At 48.0% G+C, this 23,142-nt stretch overlaps 1 protein-coding gene across 7 annotated transcripts in view; it reads right to left on the minus strand.

The window, feature by feature from the left end:
• Positions 1-23,142, minus strand: part of TRAF3 (TNF receptor associated factor 3) — a 117,488-nt gene that overhangs the window by 21,541 nt on the left and 72,805 nt on the right. For 6 of the 7 annotated variants that reach the window (XM_068540188.1, XM_068540214.1, XM_068540168.1 and 3 more), the window contains 4 exons: positions 11,245-11,490; positions 9,510-9,561; positions 6,911-7,015; positions 6,124-6,291 (listed from right to left, as the gene is read on the minus strand). In XM_068540188.1, coding sequence (XP_068396289.1) covers positions 6,124-6,291; positions 6,911-7,015; positions 9,510-9,561; positions 11,245-11,490 — 571 coding nt within the window. Of the gene's footprint in view, positions 1-6,123; positions 6,292-6,910; positions 7,016-9,509; positions 9,562-11,244; positions 11,491-13,661; positions 13,782-23,142 lie in introns of all 7 variants that reach the window. The other variant, XM_068540205.1, reaches the window with a different exon arrangement.

A 23,142-nucleotide genomic window follows, 5' to 3' on the forward strand; every position in this document is an offset into this window, starting at 1 on the left:
ATGGCGGGGCCCAGCCTCTGCTGGTTGCAGAGAAGGACAGTTCTCCTCTGGCTTCTCAGTTTGGGGTCTGGAAATGATACTTCTCAAGAGCCTGAAAACAACGTGATCTACTGGGTATTTAAATTACTGTCCTGAGATCCGATCTTTCTGTAGCGCGTGGTAAGTGTGGATAAATTTTGGTGTAGCCCTTCTCTGGATGGCACAGATTTCAACACAGAGCCTGGATGACGGTGACTGTTCAACTCGGTGCCCCGGGCACCTGCCGGGCACCTGTCCGGTACACATGTCCACAAGTGAAGCGTAGGCAAGAGCTCCCACGAGGAGAGCAAACCCAAGGCTCTGGAGAGCACCTCCAGACACGTGACAAAGGGCCGCTGGAGGGAGACCGATGCAGGCAGAGCCAGACCTGCCACGTAACACAACCGTGGGAGGCCAGGCTCCCGGAGGTGGCATCCCTCGGCAAGAAGAGAATGTGGCGGGTTTTCCTCTGAGGCCCCGGGACACTCCCAGTTCTCCTGGCTGGGCCTCCAGTTAGGCCGCTGTTGAGGTGTATCTGGGGCAGCGCTGGCTGCGAGGCCGTCTGACCCGGCAGGTGCGCAGGTCAAGGACACGGCACCCGCGAGGACACTCCTCTCCTCCGGGGAGGCCTGGAGCCAGATGCAACACCATCTGAAGTCCCTCGTCTGGACCAGCGCCCTGGGGGTGCACAGCACGGAGAGGACACCTGGACGCGGCCGCTCTGCTCCGGGGCCTGGTCCCCAGAGGCCTGTGGGGCCCACGGCGGGCGAGCCCACGGCTGCCCCGAGCTCAGCAGAAGTCACCTGACTGGACTGAGCCTGACCAGCACCTCCCGAGAGGGGACCCCCGACGGGCGCCTGGCCGCGCTCAGAATCCCTAAGAGCTCCCAGGTGCCGTCACGCCTTTCCGGGGGAAACCTCGGCCAAACAGCTCCACTCTGCCTCACCTGTAAGAGGCGGGGTGACCAGCCCTCCCTCAGAGGGCATCTGTGAGGACAGAATCCGTCACCGGGCCTGGAGAGCTAACGTGGCCAACACTCCACGGACGCCACGCCTCCCTCCTGAGCCTGCCCGCGACCCCGCCTTCATTCACCAGGCCAGGCCTGCACTGGGTGTCGGGCGCAGCCTGACCAGGACAAACAGGTAATCACCACTGCGGCAGGGGGGCTGGGAGCGAGCAGTGGGTGGGGGGGGCCCGGGAGGGCACTCTGAGCAAGAACCAGGGGCGGGGGCAGTGTGCCGGGGAGGGCAGAGCAGGGGGTAGCAGGAGGTGAGGCTGGGGACCCGCAGGCCAGACCCATCAATAGCTTTGTGTATCTTCGCAGATCTGTCCAAGGATGTCCAAATGATGAATTTCTAGAAATGGGCTTCTTTGGGTATCAAAGGGTAGAGCATTTAAAATGGGATTTGTAAGGGTATTGCCAGACTACCCTCCAATCAGCCTACACAAGCCCACCCTCAGTGCAGTGAGAACGCACGGCTCCAATCGAATTCTATCAAACTTTCCCACCTCTGACAGTGACAGGTGAAAAACAACGAGTGTGATTTGCAATTCTTTAATGATGTGTAGTTATTAGTATGTTTTTTACGTTAACCATTTATATTTCCCGTGAAATGCCTTTCATAGCTTTTGTCCATTGCAGCGGGTTGAACAGTGACCCCCGAAGTTCATGTCCCCCCAGAACCTCAGAAAGTGACCCTGTTTGGAAAGAGGGTCTCTGCAGATGTAACGAGATAAGAGGCCACCCTGGATCAGGCTGGGCCCTGAACCTCGTGACAGTGTCCATGTAAGAGGAGAGGACGTACAGCAGGAAGACTGCCACGGGGACGTGCAGGCAGAGGTGGGAACGGTGCAGCCGCAAGTCTGGGAGCCCAAGGACCGCAGCCACCAGGAGCCGGGGAGGGCGAGGGAGGGGTCTCCTCTAGAGCCCCCAGAGGGGCACGGCCCTGAGGAAACCTTGGAGCCAGACTTCTGCCTCTAGGACTGTGAGGGAACAAACTTCTGTGGTTTCAGGCCACCAACTTTGTGGTACTTTGCTATGACAGCCAAAGGAAGATAATACAACCGTTTTCCAAAAAAAAAAAACCTGTTAATCTGTCGATATGTAAGAACTCTTCGCATATTAATGAAATTTGTCCTGCCTGTCAAAGCAAATGTGACTTTGATACACACACAGAACGGATGTCACGCGTGTGTGGCCATAAAGCCTAAGTGCATAGTGAACACCCACAAGGGACAAGGATGTAACCGACGCCCATCACCCGCACGCTCCTCTTTTGCCTCGCCCCCGCTTTCTCCAACTAAAACCACAAGGCTGAATCTGCGCTTCTACTTCCTTTGCTTAAAAAAACGTTTCATTACACATGTATGTGTAACAGGTAAGATACTGTTTCGTCTTGACTGCTTCTGAATTGTTAACATGGAATTCCGCCCTTCGACTCTCCTGCGACCTGGCTCAACATCTCGCTTCTCGGGCGAATCCGCGAGTCGCGTAAGTGGACTCGTGGATTCCACTGTCACTGCTGTCATACAACCTCCCCTCCTGTGCACACTGTCCAAGGGGTCCGCTACAAGTGATGTGTCCATTCTCCAACAGATGGACGTGTGGGTCGTTCCCAGATCTCTGCTCCTCTGGTTAGGCTTGACATACTCTCTGCAGTGCACGTGTGACAGTTTCTCTTAAACATCTAGGAGAGGGATTGCTAGTTGAGAACATGAGTTTTCAACCTAATAAAATATTGCCACGTGCTTTCCAAAGTGGCTGTACCTGTACGTTACAGTACACAGTTGGCCCTTGAACCTGGGTATGAACTGCGTGAGCCCACTTACACGTGGATTTTTTTCACTAGGTGTGTGTGCACTGCGGCACTACCCGACCCACGGTCGGCCGACGCTGTGGATGCGGGACCTCGGCTAGGAGGGCTGACTGTAAAGTTATACTCGTGTTCGAGACTGCTCGGAGAGTCTGCGCCCAACCCCTGTGTCATCCAAGGACCAACTGTATACACGTTCCCCTAAAACGAGATCTTTACAATTCTTGACTTTTCACAAATTAACAGAACTGTTTAAAAAGAATGATATTCGATAATTTCTGGGCTAAATGGAAAAGAAGAGATTTTTTTTCTGACACTTTAAATTATGCTAATAGATTAAAAAAAAAAACTTGAAATTAGCTGCCGATACCATGGCTTAAAGATAGAAAAGAAATGCTCACATGAACTGCAATGGTCCAGAGCGTCAGTGCATTTTTTGATTTTTTTGATGGGGACCATTTTTAAATCTGTGTTGAATTTTGTCACAGCACTGCCTCTGTCTTCTGCTCTGGCCCCTTGGCCGCGAGGCCTGCGGGATCCTAGCTCCCCGACCAGGGACTGAACCGCACCTCCAGCGCTGGAAGGCGAAGTCCCTGGAGTCTCGGCGCTTTATCAACCTATATTTTACCAACACTTGATATATCTGTCACACCACAAAACGCAGGACATGGAGGAAAGTCAGGAGGACCTGGGGCTTAAGACCTAAGTTAAGCAACGGCTCTTTTTAAAAATAATCTTAAGGCCTGAGAGGATGAGACTGTGAGGGCTGAAAGAACAAGACCTGGGAGCCAAGTCCCACCACCGCTGATGGGGCGGGGGCCTGGGGGGAGTCTCGGCCCCTTCCAGGTGTGTGAGCAAGGGCGGGTGGGCGTGGCCGCCTGCCGGCGCCGAGGGCCCCAGGAGCCGGCGGCCGGCGCACCAGCAGCGGGCCCACGCAGGGCGCCTCTCACGGTTATCACAGGTGGACCGAAGGTAACATCTGCCCCAAGACACGCTGCAGTGTCAACACCGACAAAACAGTTTAAAAAGTTTTCATCACAAAAGCGTAGTAAGATTTAATGAATCTTTATTTGCACAACTCAGGTCCCAAACTGGCAATTACCACTTGGTGCCTCTGCACCTGCTGTGACTCTCTCTCCTGTTTGCAGTCAACAGATTGAAGACCCAGATCAGAGCAAATGCCACCTCCTCTCCGAAGCCCTCCTGGACTCTATCAGGCCATGTTAACTGTCTCTTCCCATACTACCATGTACATAATTGTATATCTGACTGTCTCCCCTACCAGACCGTGAAACGAAGGGGAGAGACTGCAATCTACTCTCTTGTGTGTCCTGAGCAGCTAGCTCAGGGTCTGGCGCCCAAGAGCAGTCAACAAACGTTTCATGACTCCATGTGCGATGCTGTTATTCCAAAACCAACCTCTTTAAGCCTCGGCTGGAGCCCTGAGCTGGTTACTCATAGGCTGTTTAACTGACATGCTCTACAATTCTTTCTCAGATGAAAATTAATTCCTGGATTCTATTCTGCAAATAAAGGTAACTGATTTTGGGCAAGAAGCAAATTGTAACTTTGATGGCAATATAGTAACATGTGTATGGTCGGGAGTATTGCTCATTAGGTACCCATCTGATTCACTTGAATTTAATTACTGAAGAAATTAGAAATACTACTGCTATTTTTCAAAGGGGAGGGCACAGCTGTTAAAGGTTATTAATAACTGGAAACGATAACAGAATCATACAGGAAACATTTCACGATGCAAGAGTCCCAAGCATAGGAAAGTTATACAAAGTAAGGTAAAATGGAGATTGTAGAATACATCTCATTTCATACAGAAAAACAAAGAAAACTGTTCCTAAATTTTGGTCAGGAAGTACTCCCGAATATCTGCCAGGAATTCGACTGTGGCCCTCACGCCGGGCTGCTCTTCCACGGTCCCCTCCCATCTGGTGACCCACCAGTCGCCATCCTGCCTCGGCCAGCAGCCAATTCCCAGCCCCTCCAAGCTCAGCCTCTCAGCAGCACCCGCGCCACACACCCTGCAGCTCTCCCTGCCTCTGGGACGTCACTCTCCTGACCCTTCCACACAGGCCACGCCCTTGCTGGACGACCTCCCCCTCTTAGTAAGCTGTAAGCATCCTGTGCCCCAGGCCTCTGTCCTCCGACTCTGGCCCTTCTCTCTACTCGCTCCAGTCCCAGGGCTGCAAGTACCACCTATTTACACATACCTACGGCCCAGACCACTCCCTATCCCCGCCCCAAGCCTCCTCTCTTCCCCTGAGCCCCACTTCGGTAGGACACTCCGGGTGGTCCAGCTGCTCTAGTTACAAAGGCTAGGCGTCCTCCAAACTCATACCCCACACTCAAGCCATCGGCTAATCCCACTGGCTCTGCGTTAACTATGACCGCATCTGTCCCTTGCTCGAGGCTGCCCCCCATCAACTGCGCACCTCGCCTCTGCTCTGTGCAAGGGAAACTCTACCTGCTGAGTCTGTTCCACCTCGGAGCCTGAGCCCCCACCTGCTGCTCCCTCTGCCCCAGCGCTCTTCCTGCGTCGTCCTGACTGCCTCAGAAGGGCCCGCTCTGATCACCCCTCCTCCCCTGTTGCCAGTCTGTCTTCATAGTACTTATGATCTCTTCCCACTGGAAGATGAGGGTCACCACTGAACCTGCAGCTCCTAGAACAGTGCCCAGCACACAGCAGGTATGCAGTAAATACGTATTCAACAAACAAATATTTGAGGGTGTCTACACCACTGACTCTTTTTAAAGTTTGTCCTCCATCCCAACACCTGTTTCTCTTTGATTTACATATAAGTGATCTGATTCTAACATGCGCACAATATAAAACTGTGCCAAAATAATGGAGGCATGAAAACATTTTCAATTCTCATCTCTCTCCAGGAGAGACCGCTGCACTTCAATACTGCAGGATAAATTACCCTGTTGAAGTGATGGTTATGTCACGGAGCCGTAAAATGATTAAGCAATGCAACAAGATTTTAGAGGCTATTCCCTGGCACAAGTGAAAAATTCTACCTTTTTTGAATAATCGGTCTTCATTTTTTTGGCACCCCAAATGGCAGTCAATCCAGGCAATGGAAAATTAATTGCATAAGCCAAAATGGGCAAAACAAATGAAGCTTAACTCTGAAATAAAGTCAGATGAAAATTGCTATTTACGCCTATCTTTTCTCTTTATTTCTGTTAGAATAGTCATTTAACAAGCTATTCTGCGGACAAACGACATCTGGATGGAGTAGAAGGTGGGTGAAACAAGAAAACACCGCACCTGCAACGTGATCATCGGGACCTGGCTTTTGCAGTGGCTGCACGTGGCCTCACGGTATTTACAGGCCTTGTCCACGTGGTCACGCAGGTCCTTCCTCAGTACCTTCTCTTTGCAGTCGGCACGGACACACAAGAGCTCCTCAAACTGGCAATCATTCTTCAAATGCACCTGTAAGACAGACAATTCAAAGTTCTTAATCGGCAAAACTCCAATCTGAAATACCAAATTCTAGCCTCTATGCAATTAAATCCCACAAAAATGTTTCTATCTGCTGCTAGATCAGCTTTTCACAGAGAAGAGTGACAAATGTATCGAGAGACACTGAATTTCATGGTCCATTTAATGATTACTCAAACTATACTGCTTTTGAAGAATTAAGTCACTTAACTCTTCTTCCTGGATAAATAAATGGTTATCTGCTAAGGACTTTGTTTTATTCCAATTCAAGTATCTTTCCAGGATAAAATATGATACTAATCAAAAAAACATAAGAAGTTACGTGGAATTTCATGGTTATAAAAAGGAGAAGGTTTTAATGGGCCTTCCACAGTCAAAATTCAATTCAGATTTCTTTCTACTCTAAATAGGGTGGGGTGTTCAAAAACCAATTGACAGTTCTGCCTATGATGTCATTAAAAATAACATTTCATACCCAAACGGCTCTGACTGCTTTCAGAGTTGGTTGTGTCTGAAAGATTAACGCAAACATGGTCTTAAGGGGCCACATTGTACTGACCAGGGACTCGTATTTCTGGATGTAAAGCCGACACATCACATCCCCACTTACCAGCAGGTGCCCCAGTGCTAACTGCTCTACACAGCCTCTGCCTTCGTTCCTACAGTATATCTGAAGGGCCAGAATCTCTCTCTTGCAGCAATTATCCCTGAACACCTGAAATTGAAAGTTAGCTGTTTTAGAGGATTAATATTTCTTAATCTCCACATGCTGCTATTTTAGACAAGGCAAAACCACTGTAAAAAAAACCCATGAGAACACCCCTTAAGTGGGCCTCAGAAAGCATTAAGGACTATTTTAATCTCTCTAAGTAGAATGAAGGAGCCACCCCAACTAAGAGACACAATATAAACAATAAAACCTTAACTACCACCTTTTATTAGATAAACCAAAAGTAAACAAGTTATACTGAACAACTGAAGATCACTTTGGAGCAGCACACATTTTGGATTAACTCTGACACACTCAAGACGAGGACACACCAGGACCAAGTTCACATCTGGATCCTGGAGATTTCCAGGCGCCAGCACTGCCGCGGGTGGGACCTCCCATCAAGGGACCAGGGCAGAGCCTGCTACAACTTGATGCCTTTCTAGATCCTTGCCAGAGAAAGAGAGAAGCTACTGTAAAAGACAATATTTTGCAGATGGTTTGTAAAACATTTATTTTGGTTCTTGCTCCTAAGGTTATGTCACTAGTAACTCATTTTTCACCAAGAAGAAAGCATTAGCCTGCTACGTAAGAAACTTTTAAAAACATATGTTGCAAAGACTGGGGTTAATCCAATAATGAAAATGTTTCCCTTTGAAAATGAAAACCTCCCTTTAATTTCATTTTTCCCTTGGAAAACAAATACTCTCACTCCTTCTAACAACACAAGCTACACCGTCCTCATCCTCAGGCATTTCTAAGAAACGCCCACACGCTGACACCGTAACAGGGGGAACAGGGAGCTCAATATGCCTTTCTAGACTCCACAAGAAAAGAAATAGAATCAACAGCTGTTAAGAGTTAAAACTAAACTAATTTGGAGTCAAATCTAATCCTTTGTAAACATGACTTTTTAAAAAAGGTCATAATTTTAGATATTAAAGTAAACAGAACAGGTATTTTTAACCAGTAATAAATAAGCTTCCTTTCTGTGCCATTAAGTTCCTTTTCTTTTTTTTTCTCCTTTGGCTATGCCTCACGGCTTGTGGGATCTTAGTTCCCCCACCAGGGATTGAACCTGGGTCCACGGCAGTGAAAGCACCAAGTCTTAACCAATGGACTGCCAGGGAATTCCCTAAGTTTCTTAAATCATTTACCTTTAGGCAGAAAAAATATAGAATGAAAATATCAGAATAATAAAAGTACAGAATTTTAGAGCTGAAAAAGATCTAGTATCGTTACTACAACTGTCCCATTTTACAGATGGGGAAGTGGAGGCCCCGGGGGTGGCCACCATCCTCAATGACCCGCCGAGGGGTTGATCTCCGTCTCCCAGGGCCCAACCAGCCCCACATTTTCCCACGAGGATCCATGGTTTCAGTCAGTCTCATTTATGATTCTTCAACAAATCTAGTAATTCTTCTTCAGCTATCAATGCCATTGAAAAATAAGGATAATAACTCCAAATAATGAAATGAGACACTGAAAAATTCATCTTAGCCCATTGTTTCAACCTTTTCTCCTGGTCACATTGGTTAGATACATGTTAAGACAAGAGGTAGAACTGAGCGATTTGTTTTTCTTAAAAACAATCCCTTCCATACTAAGTGAAGTCTTTAGTGGCAGGTAAATGCTAAGGAAGAACAGGTACTTGGACGTTCGGCCAATTCTGTCTCTGAACCGCCCAGAGCAGGTGACATCGGATGCCCCGTCCTGGCAGCCCACAGGCACCCGTCACCAGCAACCCTCAAATCACCACTCTCAGCTGTGCTGCTTAACAACAAAGCCATGGGAAATCCCCAGAGTGAGAATTTTACTGTACAATTTAATGACCTACATTTAAAAAATTGTTAGGTTCATTAATCAAAATATCAGAACCACATATTTTTATTGACATTTTAAGTACTTCAAGAACGAGTCGTTTCAAACTAGAAGTGTGCCTGGCAGGGCCTGGCAGGGCGTGGATGACCACAGGGATGGGTGAGAAGGGCCCAGGGCCCCTGTGCGCTGATCTGCAGGACACTCGTGAGCATTTGCTGGCATCCTCAACCACGTTGGGGAGGAAGGGCTGAAATCTCACACGTGTCTTAATGACTTCGAGATGCTGCCTGGGGGCAGGGAGAGAGCAAATCCAATGGAACCCCTCAGACTAGCACTGCTTGAAGGTAGAGCGCAGGCAGGCATCTGGGATAAAGACCCGAGACGACAGTGCACATCTCTGCACTTTACTTACTCCTCACCCACCTGGGGGTCTTGGGAGGTGAACCCATTACTGACACAGGTGAGGAGAGAGGCTCGGGGGTCACGCAGCTCGGGACCTGCCCAGCGGATCTGCCCCGTCTGTCCCGGTGTTTACGTGACACAGTCCCCTGCCTCGACCCCTGCTCCATCAGCTGTCAACTCAGAGAAACTCGGAGCCAGGGCACTGGATGCAAACTACGTGGGAGGCACTACCCAGCGCAAAACAGTGACAAAATAATTTATTAAACACCAAGAATACCTTGTCTTTGCTGATGCCTTCTCGACACGCAGTGCATTTCGGGCTGGAGGAGCTGAGGAGAAACACACAGTAAATGCGTTAAGAGTGAAAGCCACCTTCTCATCTGAACCCACTGGATATGGTGAACCGTTCACTTTAGGGTCATGTCTGCCATGCGAAGCTCAGAGCAACCACCAGAGCTTCAGGATGCCCCGGTGAATTTGGTTTTAATACGGTTTAAATAGGAGAAAAGGGCTAAATACTTTTTTTAATAGTAATTTTTCATAAGGAAGTTTTTAAGCAGAACAGCTTAGATCAGTCCCTCTTGGAAAGTCCCTTTCAATTAAAAGTGAAATTTTATTTCAGAAACCAAAAGCAGCTCTCTGTGAAGGCGCTCTTCAGCGTGAGTGTCCACAGCTATCAGGAAAGCCTCTGAATGGTTCTGCTTTATAAGCACAGCCAGTGCTTTATCCACAGGCTATTTCCTTCACAGTGTATTGAAAGGATGATTCAATTCCATGGACTTGAACAGTGTGGGAATTTAAAGCTGACCCTGTCTAAAGAAACCACTGGTCTCCTACATTATTCTTGTCCCAAAACTCAGGACACTAGCCACTGCTCCCACGCTGCCCTTTTCTGGACTTGATTCTCACCCCATCCCGGGCCTGGAAACCACCTCCTAGAGATTAAAAATAAAAACTAATTTTGAGCGCTCCCTCCTTCCAGGGCCCCTGCCCTAGACAGCCCAAAGGCGCCCGGAGTCCAGGCCGGGAGTGGCAGCAGAGGCTTCAGGAGGAGGGCGCAGGGGGCACGGGTGCACTGGGGCCCTGCGGAGGGGCAGGAGGGCCGAGGGTCAGTGCGGGAGGAAATTAACACGTTTTACAACAAAAGCTCACTCATTCAGCCTGCGTTAATATGGAGCTTGTGCCAAACTGTTTTAATCACGGGGATCTTTTCACATCCTTAGACCCCGGGGCTGAGCGGCACCTGCGTGGGATCCCCTGACACCTGCAGAACACAGAGCAGGAGGAGCTCAAGAAGCAAAGAAGGGCCGAAACCAGAAGAGCAACAGCCCCTGGCCCCTTCCGCGGGGCCAAAGTGCAGGGAAATCAGGTGCTCTGAGCCTACTCTGCCATCACTAAGCTCCAACCAAGAGTTATTTTACCCACAAGTTGGCAAAGCTGAGTTCACCGTTGGGGATGAGTGGATAAGAGCAAGGCGGGAAGTACCCAGAGGAGGGTGCCGGGAGGGAGGCTGCGCTCAGCGGCGGGTCTGGAGGAGCAGCGGGGCAGCCTTCCCGGCCCTTGTCCGCTGCTGGGGACCCAGACTGAGCACAGTGCCCGGCACCCCGCCCAGGAAATACCTGTGGGATGAACGAAGATGCTCTCTCAGCCAGCGTTAGCTCTGCTGTAAAACTCCAGCCTCTCTGACGCCTGATTCTAAATGGCATCAATGCCCAGCTGACAGGCCCGTGAGGGCTGCTGCGGGTTCCCTGACACTCACTGGATTCCACTCAGCTTCGGCCTGGCCCATCCCTCCCCTGGCCCTGTCCCCCAGTCCCCAGGCGCTCGCCCCAAAGGGCCCCACCGTCATTTGCAGACGGGATGTCTCCTCCCCATACCGTGAGCGCCTCCAGCAAAACTTGGCCACGCAGGTGGAGACCCGGGCACCAGGGCCGAGACCTCGCTGGAGAAGCTGGGGAGGGGCTCCCTGAGTCTGCGGGCCGGGCCCCGGTCCCCTGCGTTGGGGCACCCACCTGAGCAGGGCGCCCATGCAGGTCTCGCAGAAGCGGTGTCCGCACTCGGTCTGCTTGGGGTTGCAGAGCACCAGGCGGCACTTCTCGCACTTGTACTTGTCCTCCACGGCCTTCACGAAGCGCTCCTTGTAGCCCCCCTGCTCGGGGACCAGGACGGCAGGCCCGGCGCCGCGGTCAGGGTGCAGCTTCAGTGGGGGGTTGGCTGGCAGGGTGCCGGCTGCGTCCAGCTTTTTACTCGGCTCCATCCTACGGGGGGCGGGGGGGGGGGTGTCCATCAGAGACACACGCCGGGAAGCACAGGGTGCCGACGGGAAGCCCGGGAGAGCCAGTGCGTGCGCTCTCCCTCAGCCTCGAGGACACACGGGTGCCGTTCCAGCCTCCAGCACCTGACGGAGCAGGACGCCGCCATCAGACACACCTCCTGCCCAAGGACCTGCTACAAGGTACAAACTGCATCATTAAGGCTCTTTAACTTAAAATACAGATGATACTCTGCCGTAACGTTAAATTCTACGCATCATTCTGATGGCGTGGCTGGAGCCGCAGCTGCTCTCAGCCAATTTCATTTCCTTGTGAGACTCGCTGCGCTGCCAGGTGATACAACCCGACCCAGGGCAGTGTCACCATGGAGCCCAAGGCCGGACCCACTCCTCTCACCAGCGACGGCAGCCTCCCTCGGGGTCCTTCGCACTCCGCCTGCCCACGGGGCGGCACCCGCCCAGCCCCCTGCACGGAGCCTGTGCCCTGCAGCCTTGGGAGGTGCGTCCTGGGTTTGCGGCGACCCTGTGCCCGGGGCGGTGGGGGGGGGGGCGGTGGAGGGGACCCCGGGCTGGGTCTCTGCGCCCTCTGCCTTCTGGGAGCGCACAGGTGGCCAGTCCCCCCCTGCGAGTCCCCGTCGCCAGGGAAAGTAGGAGGGGCCTGGAGACCAGCCACAAAGACCCCAGGCCCAGCAGCCTCGGCAGCAGCGCATCTGGCGGCCCCGCAGGGAAGGTGCTTGCACAGCTCGCCGGGCCTCTCAGGGCTGCGCTGCGCTCCTGCTCAATCCACCGATCTCTGCGGCTGACAACAAGGGCCAAATGCTTTCTCCGCACGAGGCTGTGGGCATCCGCCCGCATCCCCACCCTGCCCTCCTCAGCCTGAGGCTCCTCGCCAGCCGGCCGCGGACTCAGGTTCTGCGGGAACCAGGGCGCACCCCACCCTAGACCCCAGGGTGCCCGGGCAGGCTGCGGGCAGAGCCCAGCTCTCCCAGCCTCATGCCTCACGCCGCCTCTTCCTGCCTCTCCATGGGGCTGAGGGAAGGAACATTTCGCAGCTGGGACGTGTAGGAACCACACAGTCAGCAGTACGTGTGACAGGTAAATGACCTGGTGTTTCAGCCACACTCGGGTTACTTTTAACAAAACAGCACATTATCGTGCAAAGCGTGGGAGCCTCCTATGAAATCTATTTGTGAAACCAAAACAAAGAAGATTTCAAAATGACCCCAAAAGGCCAGCAACCCTTTGCTCACCAACTTGTTGATTAGAATCCTGTTCATCAAGATGCTAAGTAGGAAGGTGCCCGTCAGGGAAAAGGGTCAACCAGGAGCCGACCTGCTGCCACTGGCCACCCCCCCCACCGCCCTTCTGCAGATGCTGAGCCCAGCCCCACTGCTCCCTGCCGGGAACGCCCCCCCCACCTCCTCCGGGAGGCTCACCCTGCTCAGCCCACCCACCCCACCCCTTGGTCCGTCCTCCCAAGACTGCTTGTTTATGGTTTATTTACTGCCTATCTCCCTGTGGCAGGATGCAAGCTCCCCAGCAACATGGGTTTGGATACGTTCTGTTGACTGACAAACACCAGGCACCTAGAATCGCTAGTGTCTGATGGGTAGAAGGTTCTCATCTTATCTCAACTCAAAAACACACATTTGTTGAGTTAACAAATGGAGGGAAAGGTGAGGTCTGAGCCACTCATACCAAACTGTGTTCCTGTGAAACCAGAAAAAAGAAAAAAGAAAAAAAAAAACAAAAACAGGAAAAGAAAACTCTTCAGATTTCACATCTGATCTCATAGCTTCATACCCTGAAAACCCTTGCTTTGGTTTAGCATTTTATCCTATAGTGCGTAAAGAAGCCGTGTGTTCAATAGTTTTTAGTGAGAAATGTTTGATTCTTTGGAGGTGAATTCCTATTTCAAATATGAGAGACAATTAACTTAAGATCAAGTTAATGACAAATAATAAATGTTCCTTTACCTATAACATGTCATACTCTGTATAGACAAATGAAGAACATAGTTTTAGATCCTTGGTTTTTATAGGCTGCTTAAGATAAGTGAATGGATGCAAGTATCCCAAGAACATAAGGAGAACGTCACAGCAGCCTGTCCTGAAAGGCAGAGCACAGCCTGCGGCCAGCAGGCGTGCCAGGACTCACCTGGAATGTGAGGTGCTGACGTGGGTATCTCTGCAGCGGGCCCCAGGGGCCTCTCACAGTCCTGCATCCTGGCCCACGCACGGCCCACTCCTGAGCTAAGCTGCTGGCTGGAGAACGAGCCTTTGGGGAAGGAGGGAAAGAGGCCCTGCAGTGCTTAGACAGCACGAACAAGGAAAATACCAGACCTCCTTTACCTAATATTCACAAGTAAGGAAGGAGAAAACTATCTAAACGTGAAATGTCCAGAATAGGCAAATCCATAGAGACACAAAGTAGATTCATGGTTGCCAGAGGCTGGGGGGAGTAGGTGCATCTACCAATGGGAACAGGGCTTTCTGGGGTGATCAAAGTGTTCCGGAACTGGATACTGGGGATGACGGCACATTCTGTGAATATACTAGAAACCACTGAACTGAATGCTTTAAAAAGGTGAATTTTATGGTACGTGAATTATATTTCAATTTAAAATCTAACCAAGAATATTACAAAGTAACTGTTTAAGATGGTTGGTTCCATTTGGGTTTGGTTAATTCGTGACATTTATACACAGTGTCATACACTTTAAAATGTAAGACTAAAACCAAGAGTGGATATGCCTGACGCTGTGGGCAGTGCCTGACACATGAGGGGACGGTTAAGATTTCTTTGTAACAACAGTACCTGCTCACAGAGAAAACAACAACAACTAGACACGGGGGTAACGTGTAAAGAGTCAGTGCCAGATCCCCGGACGGCAACTACCCAGAGGCAGCGCTCCCCTGGGTGTTCAGTGCGACTGTTCAGACGTCCCAAAACAGCAAATGCACACAGAGGAAAACGTGTCTCCCCAAGCTGTGCTGTACGTGCAAACTAACCTACAGCTTTTCTTCCGTTACCTACAATGTGTCCTGGGCACTCTTCCACATCAGCATGCAAAGACGCACTTCGTTATTGTGAAGGGCCGCACGGCACTCCCCTGCATGGTTTACCAGTCCCACTCATGGCGAGCTAGGCTGGTTTTGGCTTATATTATAAACAAACTGCCATGAGCACTCCTGAATGCATCTTTGTACATTTAGGCAAGCACACAGCAACACAACTGCTGGGTCAAAGATGATGTGCGTTTTAAAATACATAATCACTGCTCGGGATTTCCCTGGTGGTGCAGTGGTTAAGAATCCGCCTGCCAATGCAGGGGACATGGGTTCGAGCCCTGGTTCGGGAAGGTCCCACATGCCACAGAGCAACTAAGCCCGTGCGCCACAACTACTGAGCCTGCGCTCTAGAGCCCGCGAACCACAACTACTGAGCCTGCATGCTGCAACTACTGAGCCTGCGTGCCTAGAGCCCGTGCTCCGCAACAAGAGAAGCCACCGCAATGAGAAGCCCGTTCGCCGCAACTAGAGAAAGCCCGCGCACAGCAACAAAGACCCAACGCAGCCAAAAATAAATTAAAAAAAAAAAATGTATACATATATAATCACTACCAAACATCTTTCTAAAAAGGTTGTCCATTGTATACTTCCTCCAATGGTTAGTAAACTAATAAACATTATTTTAGAGGACAGCAGCTCATTTCACTCAAACACTGATGCTCCCGACTTTGTTTCGGCCACAGCCGGGTTTTCTGGAGGGCACTGCTGGCCTTTTTGGTGAGCACATCTCAGGTTCTTCTGCAGAGCTGTCGGCAGGCACTGCCACGCAATGCTGGAGGGCACACCCGCCGGCCTCCTCCACGAGTGGGAGAACCCTTCCTCAGGTGAGCGACTCTGCAGAGGTTTGCCAAACCAACCACATTTTATTTCAACAGATAGCTGGGCACCTACAACGTACACAGCTCTGTGCCTCGCGTGTCAGGGCACAGGGATGAAGGAGACTGTCCTACCCTTAGGGGCCTCTGCGGGAGTTGTGAGGCAGGTGAGCACTCCAGGGTTAAAAGGTACAAGCGGCGGCAGACGCTGAGAAACGTCACCTGAGAGGTTACAAAGGGCTGCAGACCTTCAGAACAGGAGGCTAGCACCTCTGTTTGGGGGAGATGGGGGGTTTCCTGAGTGGCATTTGTGGTATGATTCCAATTCTAGCAGAGGAGGAAAGGAGGGCAGGCAGACACAGCACCGTTAGGTGGTTGTGGAGGGGAACCGGGAACTGGGGGCTCTGGGGGAGGAGCCGGACAGGCAGGGCATCCGGCCCTGAGGGGTCTGGGTGGGAAGGACGGCCTGGTGCCCCTTCCCTGAGGCAGATCCTTGGGCACAGCTTTTATCCTCTGGGCCTCACGTTTTCTGTTCCCGTGAAAAAGTGAAAAAGAATTACTACCCCTAATTCTCATGGCATTACCAGGAGTCACTGATGTATGATACAGAGGATCCCTCTGCAAACTCTGCAGCACTATACAGAGAAGATACACTCTCCTCCAGCTGGGGTCAGGAAGTCTGTCGGGATCGCGCTGTTTCCTCATCTTAGACAGCTCAAAGCCTCTTTGAAAAGCCCTTCTCGGCAATTAGGCAAGAAAAAAAAGAAATAAATGACATCCAGATAGGAAAGGAAGAAGTAAAACTATTTCTATTTTCAGATGACATAATCTTGTGTATAGAACATACTAAGGAATCAACTAAAAACAAGCCAAACTAATAAACTTGTTCAGCAAGGTTGCAGAATACAGGCTCAATATATAAAAACCAGCTATATTGCTATACACTAGCAATGAACAATCCAAAAATAAAATTAAGAAAACAATCCATTTAAAAGAGCACCAAAAAGAATAAAATATCTAGGAGTAAATGTGACCAAAGAAGGGCACGATGCGTATTCTGGAAATCATAAAACGTTGTTGAAGACATTAAGGATGTAAATAATGGAAAGATACCCCATGTTTATGGACTGGAAGACAACATACTACTCACACTGATCTACAGATTCATCTCAACCCCTATCAAAACCCTAGCTGTTTGTTTTTTTTTGCAGAAATTAATAAGCTAAACCTAAAATTCATATGGAAGTACAAGAGACCCAGAACAGAAAAAACAGTCTTGAAAAAGAAGAACAAAGTTGGAGGACTCACACTTCCTTATTTCAAAACTTACTACAAATTAATCAGGATACTATAGTACTGGCAGTAAGGACAGATATATGGCCAATGAAACAGAACTGAGAGTCTAGAGAGAAACGCTTACATTTATGGTCAACTCATTTCTGACCAGGGTGCCGAGACCATCGATGCGGAAGGAACAGGATGCACTCCGGGTCGGAGATCTCACTACTGTCACAGAACAAAGCAGGCTCCGCTCCTAGCCGTCCTCCTCACAGCTCTTTCAGTCTGTGCTGGTGGCCACCACCCATCAGCTGCCGAGACACCTCCCTCCTCCCTCCCAGGTGCTCAACTCAGCAGAACCCTGGGACAGAAAGTACCGCTTCATGGAGAACAGGTTGAGGGGGGTCCAAGACCTCCCTGGCTGATATCTTTCCCTGCCTTTCAAAAAATGTACTATGTGATATTTGACACATAAAAAAGATTATGTGCAATATACACGCAAGGTAAGAATACAACAACAAAACCCCAGAACCCACTGCCCATTTAACAGTCACCGTCTACCTGTGTGCTCCTTCCTCAGCTATCCTCCTGCCTCTCTCCAAAAGTAAATATCAGCCTGAACTTCGTATTTATAATTTTCTTACTATCATATATTTTTCTTCTTAAACAATATACTTTTGCCCGTTTTTAACCTCATAAAAATGATATACCATATGTAGTCCTCTGCCATCAGTATTACATCTACCCATGTTTGCTGTGTATAGTAGACATACTTCATTCATTTTCACTGCAGTATAATATTCCATGATGTACTTATCTATTTTCTTACCACACTGCTTCCAGTTTTTGCTATTATGGACAGTCTGTTCTGAACATTCTGGCACATCTGTTCTGGGGCTCTCATCTCATATAAGTTTCTCTAGGGTGCATACTCTAGACCAGGGGATTGGGGTTCAGCAAACTATAACCTATGGGTCAAAGATAGTCAGTAGCCTATTTTTGTTAGGCCCTTGAGCTTAAAATGCTTTTTAGATTTTTAAAGAGTCGAACAAACAAATGAAACAAAGGCAGCTGTGTGACAAGACTGTGCGCTGCCCACAAAGCCTAGAACATTTACCACCTTGCCCTTTACAGAAAGAATCTGCCAGCCCCTGCCCCAAACTCTACGTCTAGAGTGCAGAGGAACGGCTGGTTAGCAGGGTGCAGGCGCGGCCAATTTACAAGCTTCTCTTAACCCACACCCTCCCTCACCAACACTGGGTATCATCAGACATCTTAATTTCTGCCAACCTAGCAGGTACGATGGTCCCTTTTCTTCCTTACTCTGATTAATTAAACAGGTTTAGCATCTTTTTGTACACTCATGGGCCACTTGTCATTCTCCTTCTGTTGAAATGCCTGATTGCGTCTCCTTTGCACTGTTTAATTGGGTTACTGGTCTTTTAAAATATTGATTTGTAGGTGTTATTCATACGTTCTGACTGCTAATCTTTTGTTAGTTATATGTATATGTTTTTCCCCTAGGTTGTGTCTTGACTTTAACTTTATTTATGTATTTTAATGAAGAGAAGTTCTTAATTTTAATGTAGTCAAATGTATCCTTTTAAAGGATAATCTTTATCTGTATCTTGGCCTTTTAAAAATATTCAGATTAGCTCATGGGTGATGCTGATGAAAAAGGGACGACCTAGTATATAGGAAACCAAAATAGAAAACAGCTCTGATTCTATCACAGAATTATTTTCAAAAGAAGGATATTCTGCTCAAATAAAACTAGCAAATGTGCCACCAACTATGTCAAATAGACTCATATCACTCAAGGAAAATATTCTTCCTAAACAAAAGATTATTCAAGACAGAGATGGACCCCGAGCAGGGCCCAGTGGGCAGGCCTGGGACCGCGCCCTTCTGTATCAGTGAGACAGCTGATGTGGGCCTTAGCTGGACCAAGGAAAGCAGGAGCTTGACTCCTTGGCAGGTGCCAGGGCTGGTGGACGAATGAACACGCCCAGGTTTACTGACAATCCCAGACTCTGCCAGCGACCAAGGTCACGACCAGAAGTCCATTCTGATTTGAAGTGTAAGAATCACCTAAAAACCTCCTAAAACAACTACAGCGACAGGAACGATGTCTTTAAGGTTTTCTGTTTTTTTTTTTAAAGAAGATTTTACTTTTTATTTTTATAAATTTATTTATTTATTTATTTTTGGCTGTGTTGGGTCTTCGTTTCTGTGTGAGGGCTTTCTCCAGTTGCGGTGAGCGGGGGCCACTCTTCATCGCGGTGTGCGGGCCTCTCAGTATCGCGGCCTCTCTTGTTGCGGGGCACAGGCTCCAGACGCGCAGGCTCAGTAGTTGTGGCTCACGGGCCTAGTTGCTCCGCGGCATGTGGGATCTTCCCAGACCAGGGCTCGAACCCGTGTCCCCTGCATTGGCAGGCAGATTCTCAACCACTGCACCACCAGGGAAGCCCTTTAAGTCTTAAAGTAAGACAATTACCCACCTATTGTGTCCTGAGGAAAAGGGAGCTCTGGATTTAGGAAAACCACCTTTGGAGGCAAATTTTTCACAATCAGCTCAGAGGCAAACAACAGTGAGCACTGCTATAGTTGGATGCTGATGGGGTGTATCACCTTAAGACCACATACAAAGTCATGCAGAAGGAGAACCACTGAGGTGAATCTGCTTCGGATGTCCTCCCATCTATGTAACAGGGAGGGTGAAAACCTCAAGATCAGCAAAGGAAAACAAAATTTCTATCTGCAGGACCAAAGTTTTCAACATCAACAAGGGAGGACACAATTTTTACTAGAATGCCCTCCAACCAACAGGCACACAAACATTAATAATAATTTATTTTATCTTTTGTACTGTTTACCTTTGTAAGCCATCATAATTCCTTTTAGAAATCAGGTGGGGTGTACATAAATTAGGCAAACTCAAAATTGGTCACAACGTTAAGAACAGACTAGTGGACTTCCCTGGTGGCGCAGTGGTTAAGAATCCACCTGCCAATGCAGGGGACATGGGTTCAAGCCCTAGTCTGGGAAGATCCCACATGCCAGGGAGCAACTAAGCCCGTGTGCCACAACTACTGAGCCTGCGCTCTAGAGCCCGTGAGCCACAGCTACTGAGCCCACGTGCCACAACTACTGAAGCCTGTGCGCCTAGAGCCCGCGCTCCGCAACAAGAGAAGCCACCGCAATGAGAAGCCCGTGCACTGCAACAAAGAGTAGCCCCCGCTCGCCACAACTAGAGAAAGCCCGCGTGCAGCAATGAAGACCCAATGCAACCAAAAAATAAATAAAAAAAAAAAGAACAGACTAGTGAGTGATGTCAGTGAAAAGGGCTCAGTAAGGAATTCCAAAAGTCTATCCTTCAATAAAAGCAAGAAAAAAGCTGGCAAAGTCTGTCAGAAACAACTTTTGTGGAACTCTAAAGACTAACCAAAAGCTTGCAACATTCAGAGGAACACTTAATCAAGTGAGACCTTGGCAAGAACAAGTGAGCTCTGTGGCGTTTTACCTTACCCTGGGTCCCATCCCCCAAGAGGTAGTGGCCTGGAAGATAAAAGCCTGCAATCCCAGTACAGGTACTTGGTGGGGGCTGGGGGTGGGTGGGTGGAGCAGAACAGATCTCATTTGCAAAGGATTTCAGTAGTAGGTTATGACCTATCTGGTGGCTCACAAGAAGACCAGCTCAGATGGCTTGCCTTTACTTCACTAAACTCAGGACTCTCCCAGCGCTGAGGCAGCTACTGGTAGCGGGCAGGGGGTGTATACTGAAAACGTCTACAGACAAATGTATTAGTTGCTGATGCCTGGGACAACCAGTCACAGCTGAGGCAAATGACAGACAAACCAAGAGGCTGACAGGAAATGCTGGGAAATAAGGGCTTTGAGAAGCACCAGCATGTTCCTGGGATCCTAGAAGGCCAAGCACATGCCCAGGGCTGTGTGCACACTCAGGAAAGACCTGAGAAGACTCTAAGGTCTCACCCCTGGCTGACCTTCAGGTTCCACATAAGCAGGATGTGAATGCTAAGGCAAAGCTGTCAATTGCCTGGCCGAGTGCTGAAAACATAACCCAATACTCATACAGACCCTGTCTGAAAAGACTCAGAGATAATTCTGGTTCCAGGCACTTAAGGAAATCTCTGTCTGATTACTAGCTGACTACTATACTAATGGAACAGAGACTTCAGTGACCACACATGATAAAGAATATGGACTTTACAAAATTAGCTCAGAGAAGTTATTATGCAAACAGTAACTATAACAAGCAGCAACAAATACTGGGGAGAATCTAATTTCCAGATTTGCCACATTATACTATTCAACATGTCCATTTTCAACAAGAAAATTACAAGTCAGGCAAAGAAATAAGGGAGTGTGGCCCATACACAGGATAAAAAGCAAGTAACGGAAACTGTCTAGGAGGAAACCCAGACATTAGACTTACAAAGACTTTGAATCATTGATTTTATGTGAGTTCAAAGAGATAAAGGAAACTTTGCCCAAAGAAGGAAAAGAAACCATCAGGGACTTCCCTGGTGGTGCAATGGATAAGACTCTGCGCTCCCAATGCAGGGGGCCCAGGTTCGATCCCTGGTCAGGGAACTGGACCCCACATGCATGCTGCAACTAAGAGTTCGCATGCCACAACTAAGAAGCCCGCAAGCCGCAACTAAGGAGCTGGTGAGCTGCAACTAAGGGGCCCACCTGCCACTACGAAGACCCGGCACAACCAAATAAATAAATAAATAAATAAATATTTTTTAGAAATTAAAAAAAAAAAAAAAAAAAAAAAGAAACCCATCAGAACAATGTCTCATGAAATAGAAAATATCAGTAAAGAGAAAATTTTAAAAGGAACCAAATGGAGATTCTAGAGTTGAAAAGCACAATAACAGAAATGAAAAATTCAATAAAGGGGCTCAACAGGAGAACCAAGCAGGCAGAAGAAGGAATTAGAGAACCTGAAGGCAGGTCAATTGAGATTTGAAGATAAGACAGTTGAGCTTATCCAGTCTAAGTAACAGAAGGAAAAAATAATAAAGAAAAATGAAAGGAGCTTTAAAGACCTGTGGGGCGACATCAATCATACCAACATATACATTATGGTAGTCCCAGAAAGGAGAGGAGGGAGAGAAAAAGGTGGAAAGAATACTTTAAAAGGTAATGGACAAAAATTTCCCACATTTGATGAAAAATATTAATCTGCACATCCAGGAAGCTCAACAAACTCCACGCAGGATAAACTCAAAGAGATCTACACTAATACACATTATAATTGAATGGCTGGAAGACAGAAAGAATTCTGAAAGCAGCAAGAGAAGTGACTCCTTACATAAAAGAATTTCCTCAATAAGATTAACAGTTGATACCTTATCAGAAACCATGGAGGACAGAAGACAATGGGATGACATATTTGAAGGGCTGAAAGAAAAAAATATCAATTAAGGATCCTCTATCCAACAAAACTACGTTTCAAAAATGAAGGAGACTCTCAACAAAATACTAGAAAACTAAACCCCAAAGCATATTAAATGTATTATACACCACAACCAAGTGACATTTGTCCAGGGAAGCAAGAGTGGTTCAATATAAGAAAAATCAATCAATGTAATATACCACAGTAATAGAACAAGGGGAAAAAACTACATGATCATCTCAACTGGTGTAGAAAAAACATGTGACAAAACCAAACTCCCTTTCACTATAAAACCCCTTAGAAAACTAGGAATAAAAAGGAACTTCCTTGACACGATAGAGGATATCTATGAAAAACCCACATTTAATGGTGAAAGACTGAAGGCTTTTGCACTAAGATCAGGAAGAAGGGAAGGATGCATGCTTTCACCACTGCTATTTAGTATTATACTGAAAATTCTATCCAGAGCAATTAGGCAAGAAAAATAAATAAAAGGCATCCAAATTAGAAAGAAAGAAATAAAACCATCTCTGTTCATGGATGACATGATCCTATATTTAGAAAATCCCAAAGAATTCTCAAGAAAAGCAACTAGAACTAATAAATGAATTCATCAAAGTTGCAGGGTACAAAGACCAACAAAGAAACATCATTTGTGTTTCTATACAAGGGGAAAAAACAATCTGAAAAGTAAAGTTAAAAAGCAATTCCATTTACAATAGCATCCAAACGAATAAATTACCTAGGAATAAATTTAACCAACAAGGGGAAATATTTGTTCACAATTGCTGAAAGAAATTAAAGAACACACCATTAAATGGCAAGATATTTGTTTGTTCCAAAACAAATCTATGTACATGGATTGGAAGATAATATTATTATGATGGCAATACTACTCTACTTGTGATGGTTAATTTTATATGTCAACTTCTCTGGGCCACAGGGTGCCTAGATATTTGGTCAAACATTATTCTGGATGTTTCTGTGAGAGTGTTGGATGAGATTAACATTTAAATTGGTAGACTAAGTAAAGCAGATTGCCC

Source organism: Eschrichtius robustus, chromosome 1 (assembly GCF_028021215.1).
Source record: "Eschrichtius robustus isolate mEscRob2 chromosome 1, mEscRob2.pri, whole genome shotgun sequence".
Lineage (NCBI taxonomy): Eukaryota > Metazoa > Chordata > Mammalia > Artiodactyla > Eschrichtiidae > Eschrichtius > Eschrichtius robustus.